The 26249-nt window shown below is 41.3% G+C and overlaps 1 protein-coding gene across 1 annotated transcript in view; it reads left to right on the top strand.

The window, feature by feature from the left end:
* The window catches only part of LOC117446119 (contactin-4-like), a 218558-nt gene that overhangs the window by 15519 nt on the left and 176790 nt on the right, over positions 1–26249 (top strand). Inside the window, exon 2 of the mRNA XM_034082121.2 lies at positions 13669–13804. Coding sequence (XP_033938012.1) covers positions 13750–13804 — 55 coding nt within the window. The 5' untranslated portion in view covers positions 13669–13749. The remainder of the gene's footprint in view (positions 1–13668; positions 13805–26249) is intronic.

Below are 26249 nucleotides of genomic sequence, written 5' to 3'. Positions count from 1 at the left end.
ATTAGACATGTATAAAAGGAGGTCGTCGGCGTATAACGATAATTTATGAACTTTCCCAGCTCTGGTGATGCCCTCAAACCCACCCTCCTGACGCAGCCAGATTGCTAAAGGCTTGATAGCTATGGCAAATAAGAGGGGGGAGAGAGGGCAGCCCTGTCTGGTACCTCGATAAAGGGGAAATGGGGCAGACTGGAGACTGTTTGTGTGGACTGAGGCGACTGGGCAGGCATAAAGCAATTTGACCCAAGATATAAATTCTGAATTGAAACCAAATTTCTGCAACACAAAAAAAAGGAAGCTCCATTCCACCCTGTCGAAGGCCTTCTCTGCATCATGTTATGGAACGAGTGTCTTCCAAGCATGAAACCTGTTTGGTCAGTAGATATTATACTTGGTAGGACCCGTTGTAGGCGTTGGGCTAGGATCTTTGACAGGATATTTAGGTCAACATTTAAGAGGGAGATGGGCCTATAGCTACCACACATAAGAGGGTCTTTATCACTCTTAAGCAGAAGAGAAATGGAGGCCTCCGACAGGGTGGGAGGCAGGCGGCCCTCAGCAAAAGACTCATTATACATTCTCTGGAGGGCTGGTGCAATTGTGCCAGGGAGTAACTTAAAAAATTCAACAGAAAACCCATCAGGGCCTGGAGTTTTACCGTTCTGAAGTGACATAATTGCCTCCTGTACTTCCTTGATAGAGATCGGACTTCCCAGCTCCTTACACAAATCCTCATTTATTTTGGGGAAACTGTCCTATCTAGAAGATTATCTCCATCCCAAACATCCGGAGGACATTGGGAGGAATAGAGGTTAGTGTAGAAAGAACAAAATATCTTATTGATCTCTGTCGGGTCCGAGGAAACTTCACCTAAAGTAGATTTGATCTTGGAGATCAATCTGGATAGTGTAGCTGCACGCGCCTGGTGTGCTATTAATCTTCCCGCTTTGTCCCCAGTCTCAAAGAAACGTCGTATAGCGAGGAATAACTGCTTCTGAGTCTTATATGTGGACTAGGGCTGTACAATTTAATCGATCCTGCGATATATATCGATATTTAGTTTTCCGAGAAAGTATCGATATTTCAGCCACGGGTATCGATACATTAAGTCTGATAACTGTGTTCGTTATTCTCGCGTCCAGGAGAGAAGCTTTAAAAAGGAGACTAATTGAGTCTCTGAGAAGGTTCAAATGTATACTTTAATTAATAAAAAGCGCGGTAATGTTACAAGCAGAAGATGGTTCAGTCAGAAAAACAGCTGTGTTCTGGCTCTCGTGAGCGAAGAGAGCGAGCTCCACCTTTCCAGCTGTTAAATATCCTCTGCTGGCTCCTCCCCGTGTGCCGGTTGGCGCTGCTGGGGATCGGCCCTCCACGTCTCCAATGTTCGTTGTTGCGCATTACAGAGGATTCAGACATTGTACATTAAATATATAACTAAACACACCTTTTCTCCTCCTTATCTCTTTCATTACTTTTCATTTAATACATTTTAAACGCTGTAATCAATACTCCAAAAATACCTCACGGCTGGTATCATTTCCGGATGTTGTCTCATGCTACCCACGTCTGTAAACAAACATATTCAAATAAACTGTACCTTCATTTAATATTCAGCAATAATAATATCTCAACGTCTATAGTTGTAGTGTTGAAATCAGTAGGTTTCGGTGTGCAACACTCCGTGTCATATTGCTACTAAATTCACCTCTATAGTAAATGGTATATTAGCCACATGCTAAATGCTAACCGGAGATGAAGGATTTTCAGAATAAAAGCTTAACAACTGGTTGTGCACAAGAACTTCTGGTTTTTCAGTATAAAACAGCATTTAAACTGACGGTATGTTTAAGGTACTTTATGCCATCAAAACATTGATTTTAATTTCTAACAAGTCCCATTCAAGTCCCCCGTGTTCCGCCACCTGCTGCACCTTTTAATTCTCCATTGTCCATTGTGATACTGCACTTTATGTACTTAGGTTTCAAAGGTTTGTAAGCTACAGTTTGCACTGTTTCAATAAATGAAACTAATTTCCTCACTACATCTTTTGATTCATTTTGTCCAGCATTTGCAAGCTGTAGACGCTCTGTCAGCCATATATTGTATCATTGATGCTTTCAGTTTTCAGTTGAATTAATTCAATCCAAGTCAATGGAACACTCACAAGATGTCACCAAAATCACACTGTCCCTTTAAAATCTTTCAGAAAATTATATAAGTGTATCGAATTATATCGAATCGTATCGAATCGTATCGTTGGCTGAATATCGTGATATATATCGTATTGTGAGCTGAATATCGTGTATCGTATCGTGAGATTAGTGTATTGCTACAGCCCTAATGTGGACATTAAATCAAATTTGGACTGAAGTTGAAGGCGTTCCTTATCAAGAGCAGGGGTAGGAGCTGAAGCATACAACTGATCAATTCTAAATACCTCCTTAGTGAGCGCCTCCGACTCTCGCCTTTCTGCCTTCCTTAGGTTTGAGACATAGGAGATGATTTGACCACGCATAAACGCCCTGCATGCTTCCCATAGCGTGCGTCTAGAGATCTCTGGAGAATCATTAGTATCAAAGAACAAGGAGATCTGCGTATAGAGGAATTCTTTAAAGGAAGTGTGGGCTAGTAGGGAGGAGTTAAGTCTCCATTGTCTGGATGAGGGGACCAGACTAGGAAAGCTAATATCAATAGATACAGGGGCATGGTCTGAGATAACAATGCTATGGTAATCACATGAGTGGACCTCTGATCGAAAGTAATTATCCAAGAGAAAAAAATCTATCCGAGAGTACGAATGATGGACGTGTGAAAAAAATGAAAAGGCTTCGACTGAATGGGATGTAGCTCTCCATGGGTCGAATAAACCTAAACTAGATTTATATGTGTCAAGGACTTTAGCTGACTTGGATAACGCCAGAGGCTTAGAGGAAGACCTGTCTAGGGAGGGGTTTTGAGTTAAATTGAAATCACCGCCGATAATTAAGTAGTGGTCATCAACTTTAGGGAGTGAGGAGAAAAAATGTTTAATAAATGTATCATCATCCCATGTTGGAGCATAAGCACAGGCCATAACCACCGGCATACTACACAGTCTACCAGAAATAATTACAAATCGACCATTTGGGTCGATTGGAGTTTGATAACTCAAATGGAACATTCTTGTGTATAAGGATAGCCGCACCTCTTGCCCTAACTGGGCATTTAGAGTGAAATACATCCCTTATCCAAGGTCGCTTGAGAAGGCCAATCTCTGAGGAACGAAGGTGGGTTTCTTGTAAAAAGAAAATATCACCCCTAAGTTGTTTTAAATGAGTCATTACCTTATTACGTTTGATGGGCTGGTTGGCACCCTTCAGGTTCCAGGAGATAAAGCAAAGATTATCATATCATAAGGAGACGAGGGGCACTAACTCTCCCATGGCTGACGTGACTCCCGAGCCAAAGGAAAAGGGGAGAAAACAAAAAACAAGAAAAACACATACAAAAAAAAAAAAAAATACAAAAAAAAATAACAACAATAATCAACAACCCTCCCACCCCCCATTCCCTTATACAAACCAAGCGCGACCACATCTTCACTCCCAAAAGGGTATCCCTTTCTGCTTCCATAACCTACTCTTACTCAGAGGTCAACCAGTTAAACAATATGAAAAAAAAAATACCCCACATTTTAAAGAACATATATGATTACAGTGAAGCAACATTAGTCCTCACCTTGAATCAAGCCGTCAATACGTTTGCATAAACAATTACCTCAAAAAAACTAAAACATCCCACTCAAGAAACTCTACTGCAGGATAGCATATGGCAAGAGATAAAAGCAAACAAAAAGAGGTAATAATAGTAATAATTAAATAAAGTGCCTGATATAGGATAGCCTAACCGTCATGTTGGAACAAACATAACATGTTTACCATCGTAATCAGAACAGAAATAATGGTGATAAAATCACATGCGGCGACCACACCGTGCAATTGGAAGTAAACAAAGTCCCCATCATAACAAAGAAAAATACATGGAGTCTATACACGTCGCTCCCGGAACATACTGAGAGTAAGCACAACTCACGCGCCGACCCGTTTCCATGGTCACCACGGCGCTCGTTCAAGGTGACCGCATAGCAGTGAGTCCACGGGGCAGCATGCAGTAGCAGGAGCAGACGGCTTCGTCCAAGCAGACGGAGGAATACAGTCTTTTGGAGAAACCCTCAGTAGAGGGTGGCCGCCAGGAACACCATACTGCCCCCTACTCTTTGCCCATCACCCGCTCGTTGTGGAATGCGTGCGCGTCCTCCGGAGTCTCAAAAGTGAACGTTCCATCCTCAAACGAGACTTGCAAGCGAGCGGGGAAGAGAAGCCTGCATTTCACTCCTTTCTGGTAGAGGGCTTGCTTGATTTTGTTGAAAGCAGCTTGTTTCTTTGCAGTGATGGCGCTGACGTCTGGGTACACTCGCAGCGATGTGTCGCGGTACTTAAGCTCGTGTTGTCTGGTCCAGCGAAGCACCTTCTCCCTCTCTTGAAAACGATGAAAGCATATCACAAAAGGCCTGGGTCTACTTCCCGGTCCAGGTCTGGGAGCTAGTGAGCGATGTGCTCTCTCGAGCTCCGGGAGTTTGGAGAGGACATCGGGGCCGAGGCTTCCCATCATTAGGTCGGATATGAACTCGGTCGGGTCTCGGCCTTTTTCACTGCCCTCGGGAATATTTATTATCTGGAGGTTGACTCTGCGGGACCGGTTCTCCATGTCGTCGAGACGATCTAGAAGAGACTTATTCTGGGTCAGTAGTGTTTCCACTGTTTTTTCCGTGCTTGTTATGCGCTCAAAGTTATCCCCCGCCAGGGTCTCTGCAGCAACGAGGCGGTTATTAAATTGATTCACCGTCTCACGGAGCGCGTCCACCGAGCTCTGCAAAGGTTTGACAGACTCCTGGATTAACTCAGACATGTATTTCCGGAGCGAGGCCCGTTGCTTCTCCAGTTCAGAAACCAGCTGGCGCATTGAAAAGGTGTCCGGTGTGTTGCTAGCGCCGGAGCTTGCTGCCGCCATTTTAGCAACTTTGCTAGCTACAGGAGTCGCACCGCCACGAGTAACAGGGCAGTTCGGCGTATTGCTCGCTTTAGATTTAGAACCACTCATTTCACGACTGAGTTGAAGTTATAACTGTAATCCGTCACTTTCCCGAATGAATTGTGGTATTTACAGAGATATATTAAAGTTCAACCGGGAGACTTCCTCCTTGCGACTTTCTCCAACAACATCACTACCGGAAGTCATCGTTCAGTATTTTTACCAAGGACACCTCGACCTGTTGACGACAACTCAACCTTGGCCAAAGCCGACCCAGTTTTCGTGTGTCATTATTTTACAAAAGGAAATGGATTGTGCAAAGTTGGACAGTTTTCTTGGAAATACAATTCTGACTGTGATCTCATTCTTAAAATGTTGTGCCCCAGATAACCTGCCCTTTGTTTGTTTTTTGCTGAAGTGACATGGACCAAGAAAACTTAAAGGTCACCTATCATGCTATTTTTATGCATTAGCATATGTCATAGATGTATAAAAAAATATAAAAAACATGTCTGTGAAGTGTTTTGCTCAAAATACCAAACAGATCACCCGTTCTAGCCATGCCTCATATCCCTCTATTTCACTTCCCGTTTCAAAAGTGCTGATTTGGGGATAAAGCTTTAAATAAAAAAGGAGGGGGCTGAGCACATGCGGGAGATTCTACCGGCAGATACTGCGGTGATGAAACGCCATATCATGGATTATCAAGGATTATTTCTGAAACAGTATGGAGCTCTAAGGCTTTCTCTCTTGCCGGTTATACCACAAGGTGAGTTCCTTTTGCTTTCCTGCTTCTTCACACACATGCTCTCCAGTACAGGTTAGCTCTGAGTGTTAGCGATGCTAATGTAAACATGCACCAACCATATTAGGTCCAAAACAGTCAGGCATTGTTTCTGATAGGGCCGTGGGTGTAAAGCCAGCCTACATTTCCGATATTACGTCATATCGGACGCAAATCTGGATCAGCTTCGTTGTGGCCCGTTTTTAGAGATTTGGGTACGGAGGAAAAGAAAGAGGGTTTTATTTTCTGACGCTGCGTGAGTTCCCTGACACACCGGGCCGGGGACACATATGTATGTATAAAAGACATCAACATTTTTGCATGATAGGTCCCCTTTAAACAAAATAATTGAATAGCCACTAATTGTGGTTTACTGGAAACACATTGAAGTTTTTTTCTTAAAGGGCACATATTCTTTCATACGACCTGTCTCTCACTGCCTGTCTGCTCGAATTAGCTTGCGAGAAAAACATGGTTCACATCTTTAAAGATAGTTCTCAAGCCGTTGGTAAAGATAATCAGATGGGGGCGGTATATATTCTAACGAACACGCAAATTAGCGGCTAAATTACCTGTTGAATCTGATGTTTTCTTACAGAGCCATGCCACAACAAATCCGACTTTGTGCTCTTTTCTTTCGGGTTGGTACGCACTCTAAATGGACAAATAGTTCTGCACAAAAAAGTGTTTTCATGATAAATACCCTATAAGGCTTGAGCTTTAATTTAGTAAGACTTGGAGAACTGTCTGAATGGACCAAGCTGTTTTGTAGGTATTAGCAATAAACTGCCTCTACTGCTCAGGGACACTGTGTGTATTTTATTGATTATGTCTTTGACTTGAACGGTCTATATTGATAAAGTTAACCTGACAAGCCTTGAATGATGATGAGAGATTAAGCCTCAAAGCATTATATCGATTAAAGAAGCATTCTGGATACTGTGCATTTCCAGGAATATTAAACATTGAAGGCTGTGATATGTGTAGCCTAAAAAGAATGTGCTAAAGTAGTTTTGTTTTCAACATTTTGGTAATTTATAGTTAATAAGGTACAAAATGATGCATTGTTTTAAGTAAAATACCCACAATTGTGATACAGAAATGTATTTAAGCGTGCCACCCACCATCTTCTGTAACAACCCTACTCTCAAAAACTTTGGTCATTTCCAAACCTCGACTCAGTTAGAGCCAGCGTCCCCACGATTCTAACCATGAGCTAACCTTGGTAGCCTAGGTCACTGCTCTTTGCCTAGTGGGCATTTCAATTTGAACATTGATTTAGAAAAGAGCTCAGATGGAGTTGACCTCCTAATGAGTGTCATTTATGTCAAGAGGCCAAATATGAAAGGAAGCCAACCCCTTTTTAATGGAATTTCATGGCTCATATGTGTCTGGCTTTTAGTTAAATGGAGCGTAAGTCTCTATGTAATCTTCAGGTAAGGTTACTTCACTGACCCTACACAGAAAAGACAGTTCTCGTCACTTGGCAGAACTATACAGAGGCAATAGAAAGGACAACAGCAAGCTTTGACCGTGTAGGATGGTACATATCTTCTTCCCAGACAAAATGAGAACATGTCCTTGTGCAACTTTTCTCATGTTATGTTTCCCCGAGAGATTCTGTAATCTTTCTGAACGAGGATTCTGGGTTTTGGTATCTCAGCTGCAAAACATTTGAGCTGCGACAACTGCAGAAATTAAAAATGCTCCGGTTTGGAGATCAAGATGAGATGTTTCTAACTTACTATCTGTTACCAAAAAAAACGTTTTGTTAGATCTTCAAGAGAAGAATAATGATAATTTCTTGAAGTATAAAACATCTAGTTTTTCAAAAATTAACATTTGACTGCCGCTTAGATCATTTGCTTACCCCTCTTCATTTGAAAACAGTGTACAAAAATATTTCTGTGTTCAATTGACTGATGAAATATTAGAGCCACTGATATTGAGATTATTTAACTTCCTGTTCCACATTTCCATGATGTTCTCTAATAAAGCTGTGCATTGGAAAATGTCCCACGTGAAATAATTGTCATAATATGCATTGTGGGAAATGCTGTAGGAATATGTTCTCAATGATTGTAATTTCATTCAAAAGCGTCCATAAAGTCCCATTTGACATAAAATAACTTTTGAACTTCCCTGGTTTCAACTAAGCAATCTGTACATTGAAGTCGTAAAAGGTGGCTGTATTTTTTCTTGGCATTTTGCCCTGATACCATTGAGCATTGGACGATGGATCTCTTTGGACCACTGCAGTACATTAACCAAACGTGTTATCTCCCCAGAAGCTAATTTAATTCAGGGTGCAGTTCTGCATCTCCTGCACAAAGAAATCAGTTTCCTCTTGGAACAAGCTTTTGCACTAGATCGATCTGGACTATTCTCTGCACCACAGAATGTTGTGGGACGAGCAGTGCATAGATGTTAAAGGAGAGAAAACAACATCTTGAAAACATTGACCAAGAGCAGTAGACAAGGTTGTTGTGATATCCATTGGTCCGTCAGTCTGTCCTTTTCCGTCTCATTCTTGTCAACGCAATATCTCAGGAACACCTTGAGGGAGCTTTTTCAAATGTTGCAATACGTTCCAGCTGGATACAAGGATACACTTTTCAATTGAGGTGATCAAAGTTCAAAGCCACTGTGTCATTGAATGCTTTCGATTCTCATTGAAGTGAATGCTTGCAGGAATTTCAATACATCGGGTGAGTTGATTGGAATTTTGTGGTCAAAGGCGAACTCACAAAACACGTTTTTGGGCACAGCTCAAGAATGATGTTATCATATAATATGGTTTAAGTATGACAATTCCCCAAAAAGTTAAAATAAGTGAGTACACTTGGATGTAAATTGCAACTTGACTGATTGGTGGAAAAAGACTTCCTGTACGCGGTAATTGTAGATTGTAATTTAATGAATACTTTTTTATGTTTTGTATAAGCTTGCATATCTTTCTACCTTCACGCTTAATAGGTTTTTTTTTCAGAAAAAACCTTGAAACTTCAGTGCCAGAGAAAAAAAGGTCCTGTGAGTACACTTGTGGTTATTGTCCTCATGTTGCACATAGAAAATTAAATTAAGATGTTTACCGCATGTGGGCAAAAATCCATCAATCTTTCAATTTTCTGGTAATTTATTACTCACTGAATACATTGATTATCTCCGCCTATTGTACCCCGAAGCATCATCAGTCATTCTCCTTAGTCGAAGGCAGTTTGAGTGCATACTATCTGTGATATCTGATGCTTGAGTGGGACGCCAATTGCAAATTAGTAATTGTATTACAAGGAATGAGGAAATATCAGCATTACAAAAAGGGAATATTAGTAAAGTACATTCACTTTTTATACTTTAGTACAGTGAGTAAGTAGCAACAATATAAGCAGTGGTTAATCCCACGCTGTGAATAAGTACAGTACGTGAGTTAATACTGTATACTTAGTGACTTTGCACCACTGGATATGGCTAATAGTAGAAAACAGTAACAGATCCCTACTATTACCTTGAAGTGAAGCCTATGTAAAACAACAGTTATGTGTCATATATTGTTTTTTCAATGTTTTTTCTGTGATTAAAACGAAAATTGTGAAATAAATATGAAACCTAAATATACAGGATAATACAAATACATGACAGGATAGTCTCTCTTTTGACCTTAAAGTGATGTTACCAAAATCCCAACTTGCATGTCTTATGGTCTAGTTTGCATACATAATGTTTACATAAATCACTTCCAGGTTATTTCCAGAGCATTTTGATTCATGTTATTTTGGGATATGGTGGGAGAACAATATATCAGATCACTGTGTGGATTAGTGTGCTTGGTTTGATTTAAAATACAGTATACGCAACACAATTAGAATGGCTTTGGTGTTTAGGCTAACTTCATTCACATTATGCAGTCTGTTATTTAAGCACTATGAAAACACGGTTAAATACATCTGAATAAATACATAATAATTCAGACAGTATATGCATCCAAGGATGTTACTGATGTAACAGTATGCAGTGAATCACGTAGCTTCTGACATTAGCAGATGGTAGGCTAAATGCCAGTGGAGCACAAGCGGTGTACCGATCATTTAAAGCCTCGTCACTCTGGAAAACAGCACAACGTTGGAGAAGTAGTTTCAATTCAATCGAGCTTTGTAAGTTAAATACGGCTGCCCATATCCGCTTCTGACACTGGTAATGGCCTACCGAGCTGTGAGGGGATCAGCCCCTTCCTACATCTTCCGTCGCAAGCTTAAAAAACCCATATGTTTCGATTGTACCTTGACAATTAAATTCTAAAAAACAAAAAAAAAGGTTAATTTAGGCATTGTAACCAATTCAACGGTATGACTTGCTTGAAGTGAATTATCTGCACTTTCTTTGATGTTCAAAGTTTGAATCTTTATGGTTTTTGCACTTATTGTAAGTCGCTTTGGATAAAAGCTTCATCAAACTGAAATGTAATGTAATCTTAATAGCAACATGAGCCCAGTTTCAATGTAGTCTGCCATTGTTGTTATTGAGAGGGATTTTCATGCGTAAACGTGATGTCATGGCAACGCTCCTCTCTGGCACTGGTTGGTGGAAAAGCAAATGAAACCCAGCACGGAAATACAACTTAGTGAACACATTGGTACTAGTGGCCCTGTGCATTATATTAAATACATTGTACTAATTTCATCTATCGAGTTAGCGCTGATGTGACATGTTAAACTGAAACCATCACAGCAGACAAACCGGGCATTAGCCTAATAGGCGCAGGGCTTTTTGCTTTCAGAAGACACACTCTAATATGCATAAAACTGCTCTCTGAAAGTGAAGCACAGCGTTGCTCCATTGATATACCCAAGACAGACTCTGACAACCCTCTATAAGATCTGTGGAGTTAAAAGGCCTCTGTAGGTGGAGACAGCAGACAGAGCTGGAAGGTAGAGAATCTCACATTAATGAGAATGTGGAATACTCAAACAGTTTCTGGTGCCTTTTTGGACATGTTTTTTCAGTGTTTTTGAACAGCTTTGAGCTGTCTAGGCTGCATCACAGCAGGGGGGCGATAATAGAGTGTCTGTGTGCTTCTCTTTAATAGCAAAATTATACAAATAGTTTGTGAGAGGTTTCTGTCGAACATGCCTCAACTCTAAATATATTTCCACCCAGGAGACGGTAGATTAAAGCCCCCTGTTTCTTAGAGGAGTCCCACAAAAGGTAGATTTGACTTCAATTCTTACATCAGGGCTAGTTTTTCAGAGGGAGTAGCTGACATGCCCTCCAACTTTGTCTCTATTCTTATCTCAGAGTTGCTGGAAACTGGAAAAATCTTCCTGTCACTGCGCTAGGGCTGAACGATTAATCGATATTAAATTGAAATCGCGATTCGAGATGATGCGATTATCAAATCGCAAAGCCTGCGATTTTTTAAACTTTTTTATTTATTTTTTTTACAATTTTTTTTTGTGTATTCTTGTGTGTCAGTCATCCACACCAATCAGAAGTGCTGTGCTCCACATGTACCAGCCATTGTTAACCAATCAGAAGTGGCCCATGATAGAAGGTGATAGACAGATTGATCCAATCACCTGCCAAGTGCTTTTGAAAGAGCCTGCCCTTTCCAAATGGCTTCCAGTGGAGCTTCAGATGGTTTGGTGAAACAAACCATCTGAGTCAGGTCAGTAATGCTCCATCACATGTTCTATGACAGGGTGAATCTGAAACTGAAGCTTGACTTTAAAGCAACCTAACGGAAGTTTCATGTAAGTTTAGTTCTTTCACTCGTAGCTCGGGCTGCGGGGGAGCTAGAGACGGGAGTATGTTGATACGACCTTCCTAGCCGGAGTTATGGCCGCATTTTACAATAAACTTCCGTTGGGTCGCTTAAAAATAAATATCGCAATTCGAATTGCAATATTTGTCAGAAAAATCGCAATTCGATTTTTTCCCAAAGCCCTACACTGCGCCCTATTTACAACCTCCTATACTCAACATCCCCTTTCAACCACACGCCTATTACATTGGTTCCAGTGTTAGAATGTAGTTTTCTAACCCAGACATGGGCAAACAGACACACCTTGTGTACTGTTCGACTGCCAGAGGAGCCTCAGAGCAGAGTTATGAAGTCCTACCAGTGCATCTTGCTATGCTATGAGCATACAGGTGCAGAAGACACTTAAAACTCACAGATGTGTGATTCAAACTGCGCTTGCCAGATGGTATCTTATGTCTTGCTTATGCAGCACCAACGTAGCCTTTTGCGTTGTTATACAAAAGCCCTTTATTGTCTAAATGCTAGCTTGCACTGATAACCATTAGCCAGCTATTGACCTTGTGGTTTGGCGCCTACGATTTAACCTCAAGTTCATGGATCCATACCAGCAAGGCTCATTTGGTGCATGCTATACCCTTCTTTCCTATTTGTAACCACTAGCACTGTCCAATTAGATAACAACACCTCAGAGATTATCTTTGAAAAAGTGATAATGATGTCCATTGAGAATAAAGGTCCTTACCTTTCAGAAATTACACGAAAAAACATGCTCATATGAAATGCAATCGTGCATTGTATTGTGATGATACATCAGTCAAAGATAATGTATATGTATATGACAGGAACTCTCCTGCTTGACCCAATTACTGCAGGTTTTTTAACCAACATGTCATATTCCAAAATCCTAATTTCCAACCAAAATGCTTCTTAGATGATTAGCGATGTATCATCGTATATTCACACACATCTAGTATTCTGTGTTGTTTACTTATATATTTTGTCTGAGGTGAAGTTGAATGATGTCAATATAGGCTCATCACAAAAGCCAATTTGATGACCATATCAGCACAAAATCCCCAAAAATGGCCATTAATATAAGATATACTGTATATTTCAAATAATCACTACATTTTGAATTTGGGAAGTACCAAATTATTTCACGTGAATATGTGTTCCAATTATTATTAACAAGCCTTTCACTTTTAGTCTCCTATATAAACAACAATAGAATACCGTTCCTATGCCAACAGCCTATCAAACCTGACAAAGACGGGTAAGACATCTTTTTCAGAGCACACCTTGACTAGAAGACGGTGCTGCAGATTATTTGTTTTCTCCGAACATGATTTATCTTCCAAGATAATGAAATGTTTGTCAAACTCACTGTCATGTATCAGCGAGTATCTATTCTGCAACAAAACAATGTTACAACATTTCCTTTTTTAACAAATAAATTAAAAGCATTGTCATAAGCTGACAGACTTTTAACACAACATGTTTTTTCTTCACCTCGTACCTTCAGCCTCCTCCCCGTCACTTTGACACTCGGCAAACTTTCCAGTTTCAATGTTCACTCCTGGGAGGTAATGTCTCGTGTTGAGAAGCTCACGACTGTTGTAGAAATCATTCTCGATGTTTTTCATCTTTAGGGTTTCACTTTTATGAGCATACATGCTATGAAGAAAAATGCTATGAGAATTTAAAGGAGGAGCTTTGCTTTCATATGGACTTAAAAGTAGCTCTCCCTGGAGTTGCTGGAGATAGGAAGATGAATGTGTATGTGATGTGTTGTGTTCATGTGCCCACCATCTGCACAGAAATCCTTTTTTTTAAGACCAACATTCAGAGTGGAAACAGGAGTTAATTGCACCATGGATTTGATGATTAAAACATTACAATACTTGATTGTGAATGCTGGATAAGAAGTATGCCATAAAGTCATTGGTTTATACCAAGTATATGAGCTTGATGCACAATTAACACTTGCTGTACTCACTGATGTTTGAAATAGAAATCTGCTAATGAAAACCTTGTTCTGTTTTTACCTTTTATGCAGATTGTGAACCAGAAAGGTGCAAATCGGATTCCATACCTTCGTGATTGGATGTGAGACTACTTTGACCCGACAAAATTGAAGATGATGTTGCTATGGAAACTGCTGGTGCTGCAGTCACTTATGGGGTGCCTTGCAGGTAAAGTGTCTTATTAAGAACTTTTGATGCATGCCAAAGCTGCCTTTGTGCAGACCTTATTCATATGTATTTGGGGCAGGGGACAGTATGAAAGCCGTAGTTTAGAAAAGAGCAACCCCAACGATTAGCCATAAGCAAACACATTTTTAACACCGATGTAAGACAACTCGACTGCAACATCCTTTCAACACAGACATTTTTGTTAAAGAAAGCCTATGTCTGCTTAAGATGTCATAGCACAGGCAATATTACAGATTGTTTTGCCCTTGTGTCGTATTTGGCACTCGGAAAAGGTTAGCGGTATCGGCCTGAATGAAAATAAAGGAGTGTTATGGCGCGTTTCCACTGCAGCGGGTAGCTCTCTTTAAGCGTGCCGAGCCATGCGGGGCCCGTTTTTGGTTGCGTTTCCACTTGGCCTAGTACCGGCTAGCGGGTCCTAATTCACCGTTTTTCTGGCCCCATAAAATCGTGGTTCTAGGGCCAGGAACAACCAGGCTGAGTCGGGCCGAGTATGCTAAACTAGAGAGAGAATCGCTGGCAAGGGGGCTACAACTACAACAAGATGAACATATTTGACCGTGATTTAATTGTAATACACGTTTCAAAATGATGCCGAAGTAACAACATACTGATACCGGTTAGTAAAAACCATGAATTAATGCTTTGACAAGTCTGCAGACAGACGGCAGGCGAAAAACCCTTTTAAAATGCGTGTTTTCTAATGGAGATCGGCTAAGCTAACGTTGTAAATGCTCCGACCGTCCACACTCACAACAACGGCCTATACAGACATAAATAAACCAGCGACTGTATTCTCCATGACACAGGCAGTCTGTGGTTTGTACTTGTTTAACTTCTGTCTAGTTTCTGAACAGATATGAGGAGCTGTGAGCTCTGAGTGCTAAGAGCTAACGGCTGTGTTGTTTTTCTGGGGCTCTCATTGAAGATGACGTCACGGCTCCGCCTACACTGCGTTACTATAGTAACTGCCCCAGTTCCTAAACTGTAATGGAAGTGCAGCATTAAAGTGAGCCGGGCCTAATAAGGCCTAACCAAACCGAGTGAGGCAGAGCGAGGCCTGCAGTGGAAACGCGCCATAACACATCACAGTGGGAGGAAACATCAGTTTCAATTGGTTCAATAGATCGGCTATTGTGGGCATCATTTATCTGGAGTGGAAAATCAAGAGGGAGGTATTGTAACCCTAGTTCTTTAAGCACATATTGAACCCTCTACCATAGATTATAGTAGAGGGCGGAGCCTGTGTGAGTTACAATGAAGGTGACGTAACCCTAGGTCTCAAACCTCAGGGGGGGCTGGACTATGATGTAGAACTACAGTAATGTGTTGATGAACTACTACCTGGGCGTCTTGCCGTCATTTAATAATAATAATAATAATAATAATAATAATGAGTTCCATTTATAAAGCACTTCATATTTGAATGCAAATCCCGAAGTGCTACAAGTAGTGAGCATGAACAGTATAAATAAACATTACACAACACGGTAGAATTAATAAAAAAAAGCAATAAAAAAAATAAAAAGGGTGATAAAAATGTCTAGGCAAAGGCTCTTTTGAAGAGATGGGTTTTGAGGCCTTTTTTAAAAGCCTCCACGGTCTGTGGTGCTCTCATTTGGTCGGGGAGAGCATTCCACAGGCTGGGAGCAGCCGAGCAGAAGGCCGGGTCTCCCATAGTACGGAGCTTTGTATAGGGCATAGTATTTGATGCCCTTATTCAGCTCGGGACGCTCTGAACTCGAGCCGAGGGCGTCCAAAAATATTAATAATTCGAGAGAAGATCGAGAGTTTTTATCGCTTGAAATAACGAAAAGGAAAAAGGACATCCCTCTGTTGGAGGGACAAAGGAGTCTGGTGGGATTATTTTCGGAGTATTGAAGATCGTTTCCCCGACATCGGCGGTGCATGCTACAGGAGAACACAAAACGTGCACAATTTGGACGCGATGAGCGGTGCTAGTGGAGCACGCGCGTGAGCTGCGAGCACCGGAGCCTTGCAGCGGCGAAACTGAGGCTCCGTGGTAAACTGTGGAAACATGAAGAGACGTTCGGGAGCCGAAACAGCCGGCGCTTTAAGAGAGCCGAGCCAAATGATCCGGCTCACTAACGTAAAAAGATAGTATCTATAATAAGGGACGGCTCGAGTCAAAATGCAAGCACCCCCCCCCCACGCTCTCAGGGTGGACGCCCTCTCAGCCCTGGTCTGACGGAAACACTGCTTAGCATAACATAGATTACAATGTTTTTTTACAAACTTTATAAGGGACTTTTAATGGCAAATGTCCGATTCTAAAGTATTCACATAACATCAGTAGCTAAATGAAACTTAATATACACATAAACAAGTCAGCAAATATAAAAAAAAGAAATCAATGCATTGATGCTAAAGGCTCCATAGTAATTGCATACACTGTTGAATCGTGCCCAAGTGCTGTGGAGCAGTGTTTTTATGAGTGAATAAAGGTTAGTTAGTTTTAAAAATGGTCCACCATTTTATATACACTGTCACATTTCAATCAGTAAATCAATGCATAAATCATTCAATCAGGACATATCTAAAACATACTTCACATATTGTGCCTAAAGTAATCATTTGTCACAGGAAATGCTGTAAAAGAGGGTCAACATGAGGTTAATATCAAGTTGATACAGTTTCCAACAGGCAATGAGTTAACAGGAAATCATCAATTCCTAACGTCCATCATTCATTTACAGGGCAGTAAAGTTGAATTATAGCTTCATTACGCCATGGTGCCCGTTTTCGCCAGAGGCTCTCAAGCATTGATCACATTTTGATGGAGGACTTTAATTTGTCTCCTTTACAAATAGGAGGGGTCACCAGAGAGCATCCCCTGAATCACTCAGACTGTTTAATCAACAGGTATTATTCGAATCAAGACGCTGAAAAGGCTCTATTGATGGCGCCTGAGCTCTGGTCAAACCCTCTTTCTCATTACTCAACACACATTAGGCCTGTTGTGAACCCATTGCCCTCGTGTGCACATGTAATGATCAGATTTGTCTAATGGTACGTCCACACAGCAGCTTCAGAAGAATCTTCCACCGCTTCTCTGCCCGTTGACTTTGAATGGGGATGACGTCACTTTGCCTCGCTTTTCGCCGAACTGCATTGTGGAGGAGCGAAGCGAAGATTTCCAGGATGTCCAGGATTCCAAAGTTGAGCAAAGTTCAACTTTTGAAGCTGAGCTGGAAGCGTCAGCCAATCAAACACGTTTATGCAAATCTGACAGTAGAAGCGCTAGCCAATCAAACCGCGTGTAAGCAGGGAGAACCAGACCGCAGTTCATTTCCTCATATTCCAAACGAGAAATTACGGTAGCAAATCACCCGGTTCTTTACGACCAGAACTATTAACGGGATACAAACCGGAGGAACCAGGCATGGAGGGAGGAGGCAGAGACAGTGGGGGAAACTGGTAGGTTTTCGCCTGTTTAGGGAGTTTATATATATATATATATTGCTCGCATAAAATCCCCGGGGTTTTTTGCTTTGTATGTCGGGGGCGGGAGATTCATGTGATTGGTTGTTGGTCGCGTTGCTCGCAAAAAATCCCCAAGCTGTCAGACACGCCCAGCTCCAAGATTTCATAAGGCACACCTGAGCTATATTGGCCTTGTGGTTTTGTCACTATGTGTCTCCAGCTCTAACAATCCCAAAAGATCGTGCAGCAGCCGGCGTGTGATAATTACAAAGTGTGTTTTGAGCGTAGCTGAATGTTGCAGTTGACACCTCGTGGAGGCTATTTCTGTGTTGGAGAAAATAAACACGGGTGGAACGATGTTGACACAATTCAGAAGTCTATTGGTGCATAAGCGTTGTGCACCTTTTTGGATGAATGTTGAGAATTCAAAAATGGTGGGAATCTTAACAGAATATTTTCTAAACAGAATATCATTTGCAGGTCAAAGGTAATTGACAATGACCTTTGACAATGTAATTGAAATTGACAATGACAATTTCTCACACATGTTGGACAGGCATGTATATTATCAGGGGGACACAGGTTCAAACCCCACTGCAGTCAGCATGTCGTTGTGTCCCTGAGACACTTCCCCCAAATTGCTCCTGTGGGGATTGTCCACAGTATTGAGTATGTAAGTTGCTTTGGATACAAGCAAAATGCAATGTAATGTAATATTAACTGCAACTTGACTTGTTGACAAAGGCATTTAACTGTGAGGCTTGAATTCTTGTAAGTAGCATTGGCATTTGACAGTTCCCAATAAATGTTTTTCTTAACAATAATGTTGCCAACTTCTTATGTGATAATTGAGCCAACAAATCAAACTGTATGTCTCACTGCCAACGGGCTTTTTATGAGGCTAAAAGAATGCTAGCCTTTTTTTAATTTAATTGCAATATTATGAATCTCAATGGGATTTACCAGAACATATGTTATTAACGTCTCTATTGCACCGTTTTCTCAGCAACAATTGCAGTGTTTCCTGTGCTGTTGGTAGTTTTGAGGACAACCAAAAGACAAACAATAACAACATTTGTAAACACAAGGCAGGGAATGTTTTTTTTTCTGAATTACTTTCAATGGGAATCACAGATTTAGCCCCTGACAGTAAAACGTCTAACTTGAGAGAGAATCACAACGTGTTCCCTTTTTAAACATGCTCATAACGAGCCGGTAATATATGCAGACCGTATATTAAAGGGGTTTTGTCTTTATATGAATATCTGTCTAACCCTTTTTTATAACAAGATCTGCATAGCCGCTAACAGCATGGGAAAAGCAGGGTTAATGAGGACAGCTCCTACATGTTTAAAGAACAGAGCGAGAGCAGTGTGTGCGAGCAGACGCCCTGAAACACAGCCGAGAAAGGGTCGCCCTCAGACTAAAATTGGTTTATCCTCCTTTCAAAAATCACCAGGCGTGAACACGTGCTTTAAACAAAGTTGCAGGGATGCGTATACTCAGACCTCCATAACACATGTGTTTTCTGCTGTGCTGGAAATGTACATCTTGGAGCAGTTTCACATCTTCAAACTGGAGAACAGGATTATTGTACTAACCCGGCCGCTTATCAGTTTGGAACACATCTCACTTTACAAAGGCCAATATGGATTAGAGAGGTGGCTGGAAATGATCTACTACTGGAAGCAGGAACGTTGCATCACATGCAGACCTAACACAGCTTTTAATATGCTGCAGAGTGCACGAATATATTTGCAAAGAGAGCAAACCTCCTGCAGTACGGGCTTAGGGAAAGCGATGGTGTGGATGTGCATAGCAGCTTTAGCGACACTCCTCAGCCTGGGGAGTTATACGTTGATTTGTCTTTCACGCACACATGAATACAAAAAGCTTGATAATGACCGATGTGCCAGTTGAAACTCAAAATCCAATTATATTTTTGAATTAGTCACCTGCTTGTTCACCAGCTGACTGCAACAACAGTGCAACACATCAGAGGTTGTGGGGGGTGCTTTACTGTGTGTGGTGGAATTATCCGTGAGAATAGTAAATTGGTATTTGTGAACCTGGGCATAATAATAATATATTTATTTTATATAAGCGCCTTTCAAGGCTCTCAAGGTCGCCGTACAGACACATAAAAATAAGATACACAATACATAACACCAGCATAAGAGACATAAACAAGACAATGCAGTATATAATCAATCAATTAACCAAATCAATAAAAACAGAGGATGTGTGATGGATGATGATCAGGGTGGATATGCGATATGGTATTACACTTTTTGAACATACTCCACTTTTGTAGTGGAGATGAGAAGGACACTGATAGGATGAAGAGGGAGACACTTGTTCTTTTTGTCAAGCACTTTGTGACTTTGTCTGTGAAAAGCGCTTTATAAATACATTTGACTTGCTAACGTGCTAAAAGGAGTTTAACAGAAATAATCTCAAACACTTCTCTACTCACTCACAGCCTTCGCTTTCGTGCATGTTTTTGATCAAGGGAAGAGCAGATCACTTTCAAGTGCATGCTAGAGAAGTGCAGGGAAATGCAGGAAGATGATTGGTGTCAGGTGGACAAAGACAGATTGAATAGTGTTTGTTCATACCACTGTGAGACAGGAAGAGATTTCACTTATGAGTAATGAACAATTACGAATCACCACTTAGCTGGTTGTATCATTTGCCAAGGGACTATATCAGTCAGATTTAAAGATGTGTTGGAGATGATTTCATTTTTAATTAGATTTTCAAAGCTGTAGTGATTATTTTCCACATTTCTATTAAAGGTGGGGTAGGTAAGTTTGAGAAACCGGCTCGAGATACACTTTTTGTTATATTCCATGGAATGCTCTTAACATCCCGATAGCAATGAATATCTGAAATGCTTTGACAACAAATCCATAAAAATATCATCTGTGGAAGCCGTAGCTCTGTAAAAAGCACGACCAATCATCTGAGCCGGCTAAAGTAATTGGATGGCCTACCTGCCTGTCAGCCTTCCATCGGGGCACAAACTTATCTCGTGCCCTCATTGGTCATGTGCGCGTTCGTGTGTGTTGGAGGAGGGGCTCTGTGAGGAAGTGGCAGATTTGTTCCGGCTGTGTATTTTCAAATTCTAGCGCACTCGAATTTCTCCAAAATTACCAACCCCACCTTTAACCCGGAAAAGCATTTTCACGTGTTCTAAATAATGTTCTCGTTTATTAGTTATGTTTTTCTTTCGTTGGCCTCTCAGGGCTTCCCTACATTAGTCGATAAACATTAGAGATCCTTCTGGAAGAATCTGGGGGAAATCACGTCACTTGGCAACTTATAATATAACAGATAATCATGGGAAGAACAGATAACACAAAGATTACTCAATCACAGAATACTTTTCATAGCAAGGTGGACATAGGGTACGGGTTAGTTCAAACACTGCAGTGCTTCTGAAGTCGCTGTTCAAAATGCACAGTTATAATGAAGACTGAGTCCAAACACAAACATTAAAGTCAAAACGTTGTTACTATACAAAATCATACACAAAGCCACCGCTTTACGAATGTCTGTGCATTAGATTAAGTGTTTTTTCTGCTGTATTAATGGGAAGGTTACTTTGGAAATATGACTTACAGATTACTTGTTAAGTCACGTTGCTGTTGCTGCAGTACAGTCAGTGGTTTGAGTAGAATAGACGATGTGTTTTTAGCTGGAGAAATAAGACCATATTTAAAGGTCCCCTATTATACTGTGTTTCATCAATATATTATAGCTCTCAGATATATACAGAACAAGTCTCTGATTGGCTGAAACACCAAACAGATCATTGCAGAATTACCCATAATCCCCTCTGTTTCAGCCCTGTTTCAAAATGGCTGATTCTCTGTCTGTTACTTTAGATGAAAATAAGGAGCCCCTCCCCACGCCCCTCTGAGAGAGATTTGGTTAAAAATAACACAACGGTGCTCTAGGAGGAGATTCAGGTGATAAGGGGGGGGGGGGTTACCTTGGTTGCTGATTGGCTAACGGTTACACAAGACAACACATCGTTATGACATCATTAAGTGGCCAAAATCTGATCAGCTCATTTTCAGACAGGTTTTTATAGAAATGGATCAAAAAGAGAGAGAATCTTTGTTCCTGAAACTTTCAGAGTCTCTGTCCACAGATAGAATTCATGAACAAGTGGATTTTGCATAATAGGTGACCTTTAAATCTACATTGAGAGTCAAGTTGTTTATTTATTTAATAAGCATGACCAGAGATGGGGTCGTTACTCAGAAAAAGCAATATATTACTTTACTTCGTTACTCTCGTCATAAAGTGTTACTTTACTCGTTACTTTACTCGTTACAATTACCGCCCCTCCCTACAGGCAGATCACGCAGACTGCGGAGGATGCTTCATTTTGCGGAGGGAGCCTCATCTGAAGCGCACATGCGGCGCACCTATAGTGTAAGCACGCCACAGCTCCACTAGCACCGCCCCCCCCCACGTAACGCGTGTCGGGCAATGTTAGTAACTGTAGTGTGATCACTGAATTATAAAAGTAACGCGTTACATTACTCCGTTACCGACGAAAGTTACTTTGTAACGCGTTGCACCCAACTCTGACCATGACCAATCGGCTTCGAGTTAGGATCCTCCTTAAACTGTCGGGGGTCTTTTCTCAATAATGATTCGCTCACTGCAAATGATCCCTTGCATATCATGTTGGTATACCTTCTAATATACCCTAATATCTGTATTTCATGAATGTCTCGCATGTTTTTATACAAATTGTAAGAGAAACTTCTGCATCAATGGAGAGTCAGGACTCAGAGAGACACGAGGAGAGTTGGAGCTTTGATGTCAAACACGGGTGGTTTACTACAAGTATCACAAGTCACAGCAGCCAGAGGTTCTGACTGCACGGTGGGTTGCCCAGCCTCTCTCTCGATAGACCTTTTAACTATACAGAGAGTTCTGGGAACCCTGGAGATAGCCCCAACATCTGGAGACACTCAATCACTTGTCTGAATCTTACGGCCCATCTACACTACAGGCATCAAAACATCTTGAAGCTGGGCGTGTCTGAGACTTGGCGATTTCTCGCGCCCAAGGCGACCAACAACCAATCAGGAATCTCCCGCTCGCCCCCGGCATACAAAGCAATAGCAATGTTAAAACAAAGTAAACTGGAAATAAACTCCCCAAACAGGCGAAAACCTACCAGTTCCACCCACTGTCTCTGCCACCTCCCTCCATGCCTGGTTCCTCCGGTTTGTATCCCGGTAGATGAACAGAGACTGATCATTCAGCACCGGGTGATTCACTACCGCTCCATTTTTTAGAATATGAGGAAATGACCTGCGTACTCTCTCCCAGCTTACACGCGGTTTGATTGGCTAGCGCTTGTACTGTCAGATTTGCATACGCAGGATTTGATTGGCTGATGCCAAGCATCGAGCCTCAAAAGTTGAACATTGTTCAACTTTTGATGCCGATAGATGCTCGTGATGCTTGCAAAGCCATGCCATGCTCCCCACAATGCAGTTCGGCGAAGTTTAAAAATCTTCTACGTCACCCCATTAAAATGAAAGCGTTGAAAGCATTTTTCGATGCCTGTAGTGTAGACGGGCCGTCAGGCTTTGTGACCGAGAGTTGACCGGTCCTTAACTAATATCAACATTATTGCTGAGGCCTCCCATTCCTTCAGACAGACCACAGAGTCCGGGTTGGTCAGACACGTCAACAGGCACAAAGGTTAAATATCTTAGGAGCAAGACTGAATTATTCTCTGACACAAATGTAAAAGCAATGGTAGTGATTAGTAACCACACCATGACCTTTTTATATACTCGCCTTCTTTACATAGTCTCCGCTCTGTTCCTTCCATCGCTGATGTTCACTCGGCTAACATATACGCGTGGGGAGCTCTTCAACGATGTATCCAGTTCATATGTTTAGGCTATTAAACAGATTTCCTTCAACACATACCAGATTATACATGAATGAGTACTAAACATACACACTCACAAGTACACACTAACTACACGTTTACAAGCATTCCTCCATAGGAAGCCTTGCGTATTTATGAATGACACTAATTAGGCTGATGTTATTTTGGACATCGTAAGAATATACATTTAAATCGTCAATCATACAAAATAGAATACACGGAGTGCGTAACTTAACAAGTGCCTAACACGTGGAGCAATCAAACACATCAGATATGCATTAGTTATAATGCATGGGTGTAAGTGTCAGCCTTCTTTAATATTTTACATGTAAAGATAACTGCCTGCAGGTTAGCGCTAAGTATGCTAATACAACAACGCTTCCTCTCTGCTTTGCATTATTAAATATATTTCTGAGCTTTAATGTATTGCTTTGAATATTCATTACAGAGGATCATATAGGGATCACACGGGGCTCGTACTTCTTCTTTGTGTCTCTGAGCGTTATTCACCTGAGGACTGTTTGCTCAGCATACACGGTTTATACTCATGCTCTCAGTGCCTCCGGGGAACTGCCCGGTATGATCAGATATGTTCGTGCCATTGAGCTGCTGTGCCACTTCACCTCAAGAGGAGTTGCTGAGAGTGTGTGTGCGTGTGTGTGTGTGTGTGTGCGTGCGTTTGTGTGTGTGTGTGTGTGTGTGTGTGTGTGTGTGTGTGTGTGTTGAGTGCGAGTGTGTTTGAGTGCATTTGTGGTTGTGTGCGTGTGTGTGTGTGTGTGTGTGTGTGTGTGTGTGTGTGTGTGTGTGTGTGTGTGTGTGTGTGTGTGTGTGTGTGTGTGTGTGTGTGTGTGTGTGTTTGAGTCAATCAATCAATTAATCAAACAATCTTTTTTTATATAGCCCAATATCACAAATGGTACATTTGTCTCAGTGGTCTTCACAGTGTGTACAGAATATCAGTATGACAATACGACACCCTCTGTCCTTAGACCCTGTGTCCTTAGACCCTGTGTCCTTAGACCCTCTGTCCTTAGACCCTCACATCGTACAAGGAAACACTTCCAGAGAAAACCCACAGTTTAAAGGGAACATGGGAGAAACCTCAGGGAGAGCAAGAGAGGAGGGATCCCTCTCCCAGGACGGACAGACGTGCAATAGATGCCGTGTGTAAATTGAAAAGATAATACATTTGCAACATAGGTAGTCCAGATGTTTGGAAATGCATGTGTGTAGGGGTGGGCGATATTGAAAAATATATTATCACGATATTTTCAAGCAGTATCACGATAGACGATATATATCACGATATTTTTTCATGTCGGTTATTATGGTTATTTTTCAAGTTACTTAACAGTACAAGCACCTACAAGGTAACAGAAACTAAAACTAAAAGGAGTAACAGACCAAAATAGCATTTCAAGCTGGTTTTATTTCTGAAATGAATCCCTGAATGAACAATTCAACATTTTGATATGGCTTCAAGGCACAGTTTCTCAGTATAAACATGAACTTTCTGAGGTAGCACTAGCAGTGAACATCAATAAACATGAAAAGGAGGGTAAAACATAACTAAGTAAAACATAAAACATCAATGAGGAAAAGTCAGTGCCAAACAATTCAAATGTAAACTTTAGACTTGAAGTGCAATAAAATACTTTAGCATAACGGATTTATTTATTTTTTTTTATAGTTTTTTCCCCCAATTTGTCTTCCAATTTTTTGAATATTTTGTATCACGATAGATACGATATCTCTGAAAAAGCATATCGTGGAGACCTAATATCGTCGTATCGCCCACCCCTACATGTGTGTATAATAAGAAGATGAATCCACGAGGATATCCATCCAGGACCGATGATCCAGGACCACGGCCACGACTCGCGATCCAGGACACAGGACCGCAGGATCATCCATGACTCCGGATCCCGGCGTATATAGACACCAAAAAGAAAGAAATTTGGGGAAGCTGGGTTAATCGGAACATGAGAGTACACAGGTATAGACAGAGAGAAGGAAGAAGTAAGATGGCCCCGACAAACTAAGCCTATATCAGCAAAACTAGGGGCTGAATCTAATCAGCCCTAACTATAAGCTTTATCAAAAAGGAAGGTCTTAAGCGCACTCTTAAAAACGGATAGGGTGTCTGCCGCCCGAACACAAACTGGAAGCTGATTCCACAAATGTGGAGCTTGATAAGAAAAGGCTCTGGCTCCCATTGTACTTTTAGAGACTCTAGGAACAACCAACAACCCTGCATTCTTGGAGCGCAATGCCCTAGTAGGACAGTAGGGTATAATGAGTTCTTTAAGGTAAGATGGCGCCTGCCCATTAAGGGCTTTGTAGGCGAGAAGAAGAATTTTAAATGCTATCCTGTGTTCTATAGGGAGCCAGTGTAAGGCAGCCAGAACAGGAGTAATGTGGTCCCTTTTCCTAACTCTGGTTAGTACACGAGCCGCAGCATTTTGAATCAGCTGAAGCCACTTGATTGACTTCTTAGTACTCCCTGATAATAAAGAGTTACAATAATCCAGCCTAGAAATAACAAATGCATGGACTAGTTTCTCTGCATCGTTTTGAGGCAAGAAATGCCTTATTTTTGCAATGTTACGTAGATGGAAGTAGGCGGTCCTTGAAATTGATTTTATGTGGGCGTTACAGGATAAATCCTGATCAAATATAACACCAAGATTCCTTACAGTCTCACTGGAGGCCAAATTAATGCCATCCATAGTTAGTATATCTTTAGACAATTTGTTTCGTAGATTCTTCGGGCCAAGTACAATAACTTCAGTTTTGGTCGTGTTTAACATCAAAACGTTTAAGGTCATCCACGTTTTTAAGTCCGTTTGAGTGCATTTGTGGTTGTGTGTGTGTGTGTGTGTGTGTGTGTGTGTGTGTGTGTGTGTGTGTGTGTGCGCGTGTGCGTGTGTGTTTGAGTGCATGTGTGGTTGTGTGTGTGTGTGCGTGTATGTGTTTGTGTGGGTTTGAGTGCATGTGTGGTTTTGTGTGTGTGTGCGTGTTTGTGTTTGCGTGTGTTTGAGTGCATGTGTG

The sequence above is a fragment of the Pseudochaenichthys georgianus genome, chromosome 5 (assembly GCF_902827115.2).
Source record: "Pseudochaenichthys georgianus chromosome 5, fPseGeo1.2, whole genome shotgun sequence".
NCBI lineage: Eukaryota > Metazoa > Chordata > Actinopteri > Perciformes > Channichthyidae > Pseudochaenichthys > Pseudochaenichthys georgianus.
The sequence above is the reverse complement of the archived record's forward strand: the minus strand, read 5'-3'. Positions and strand labels throughout refer to the sequence as shown.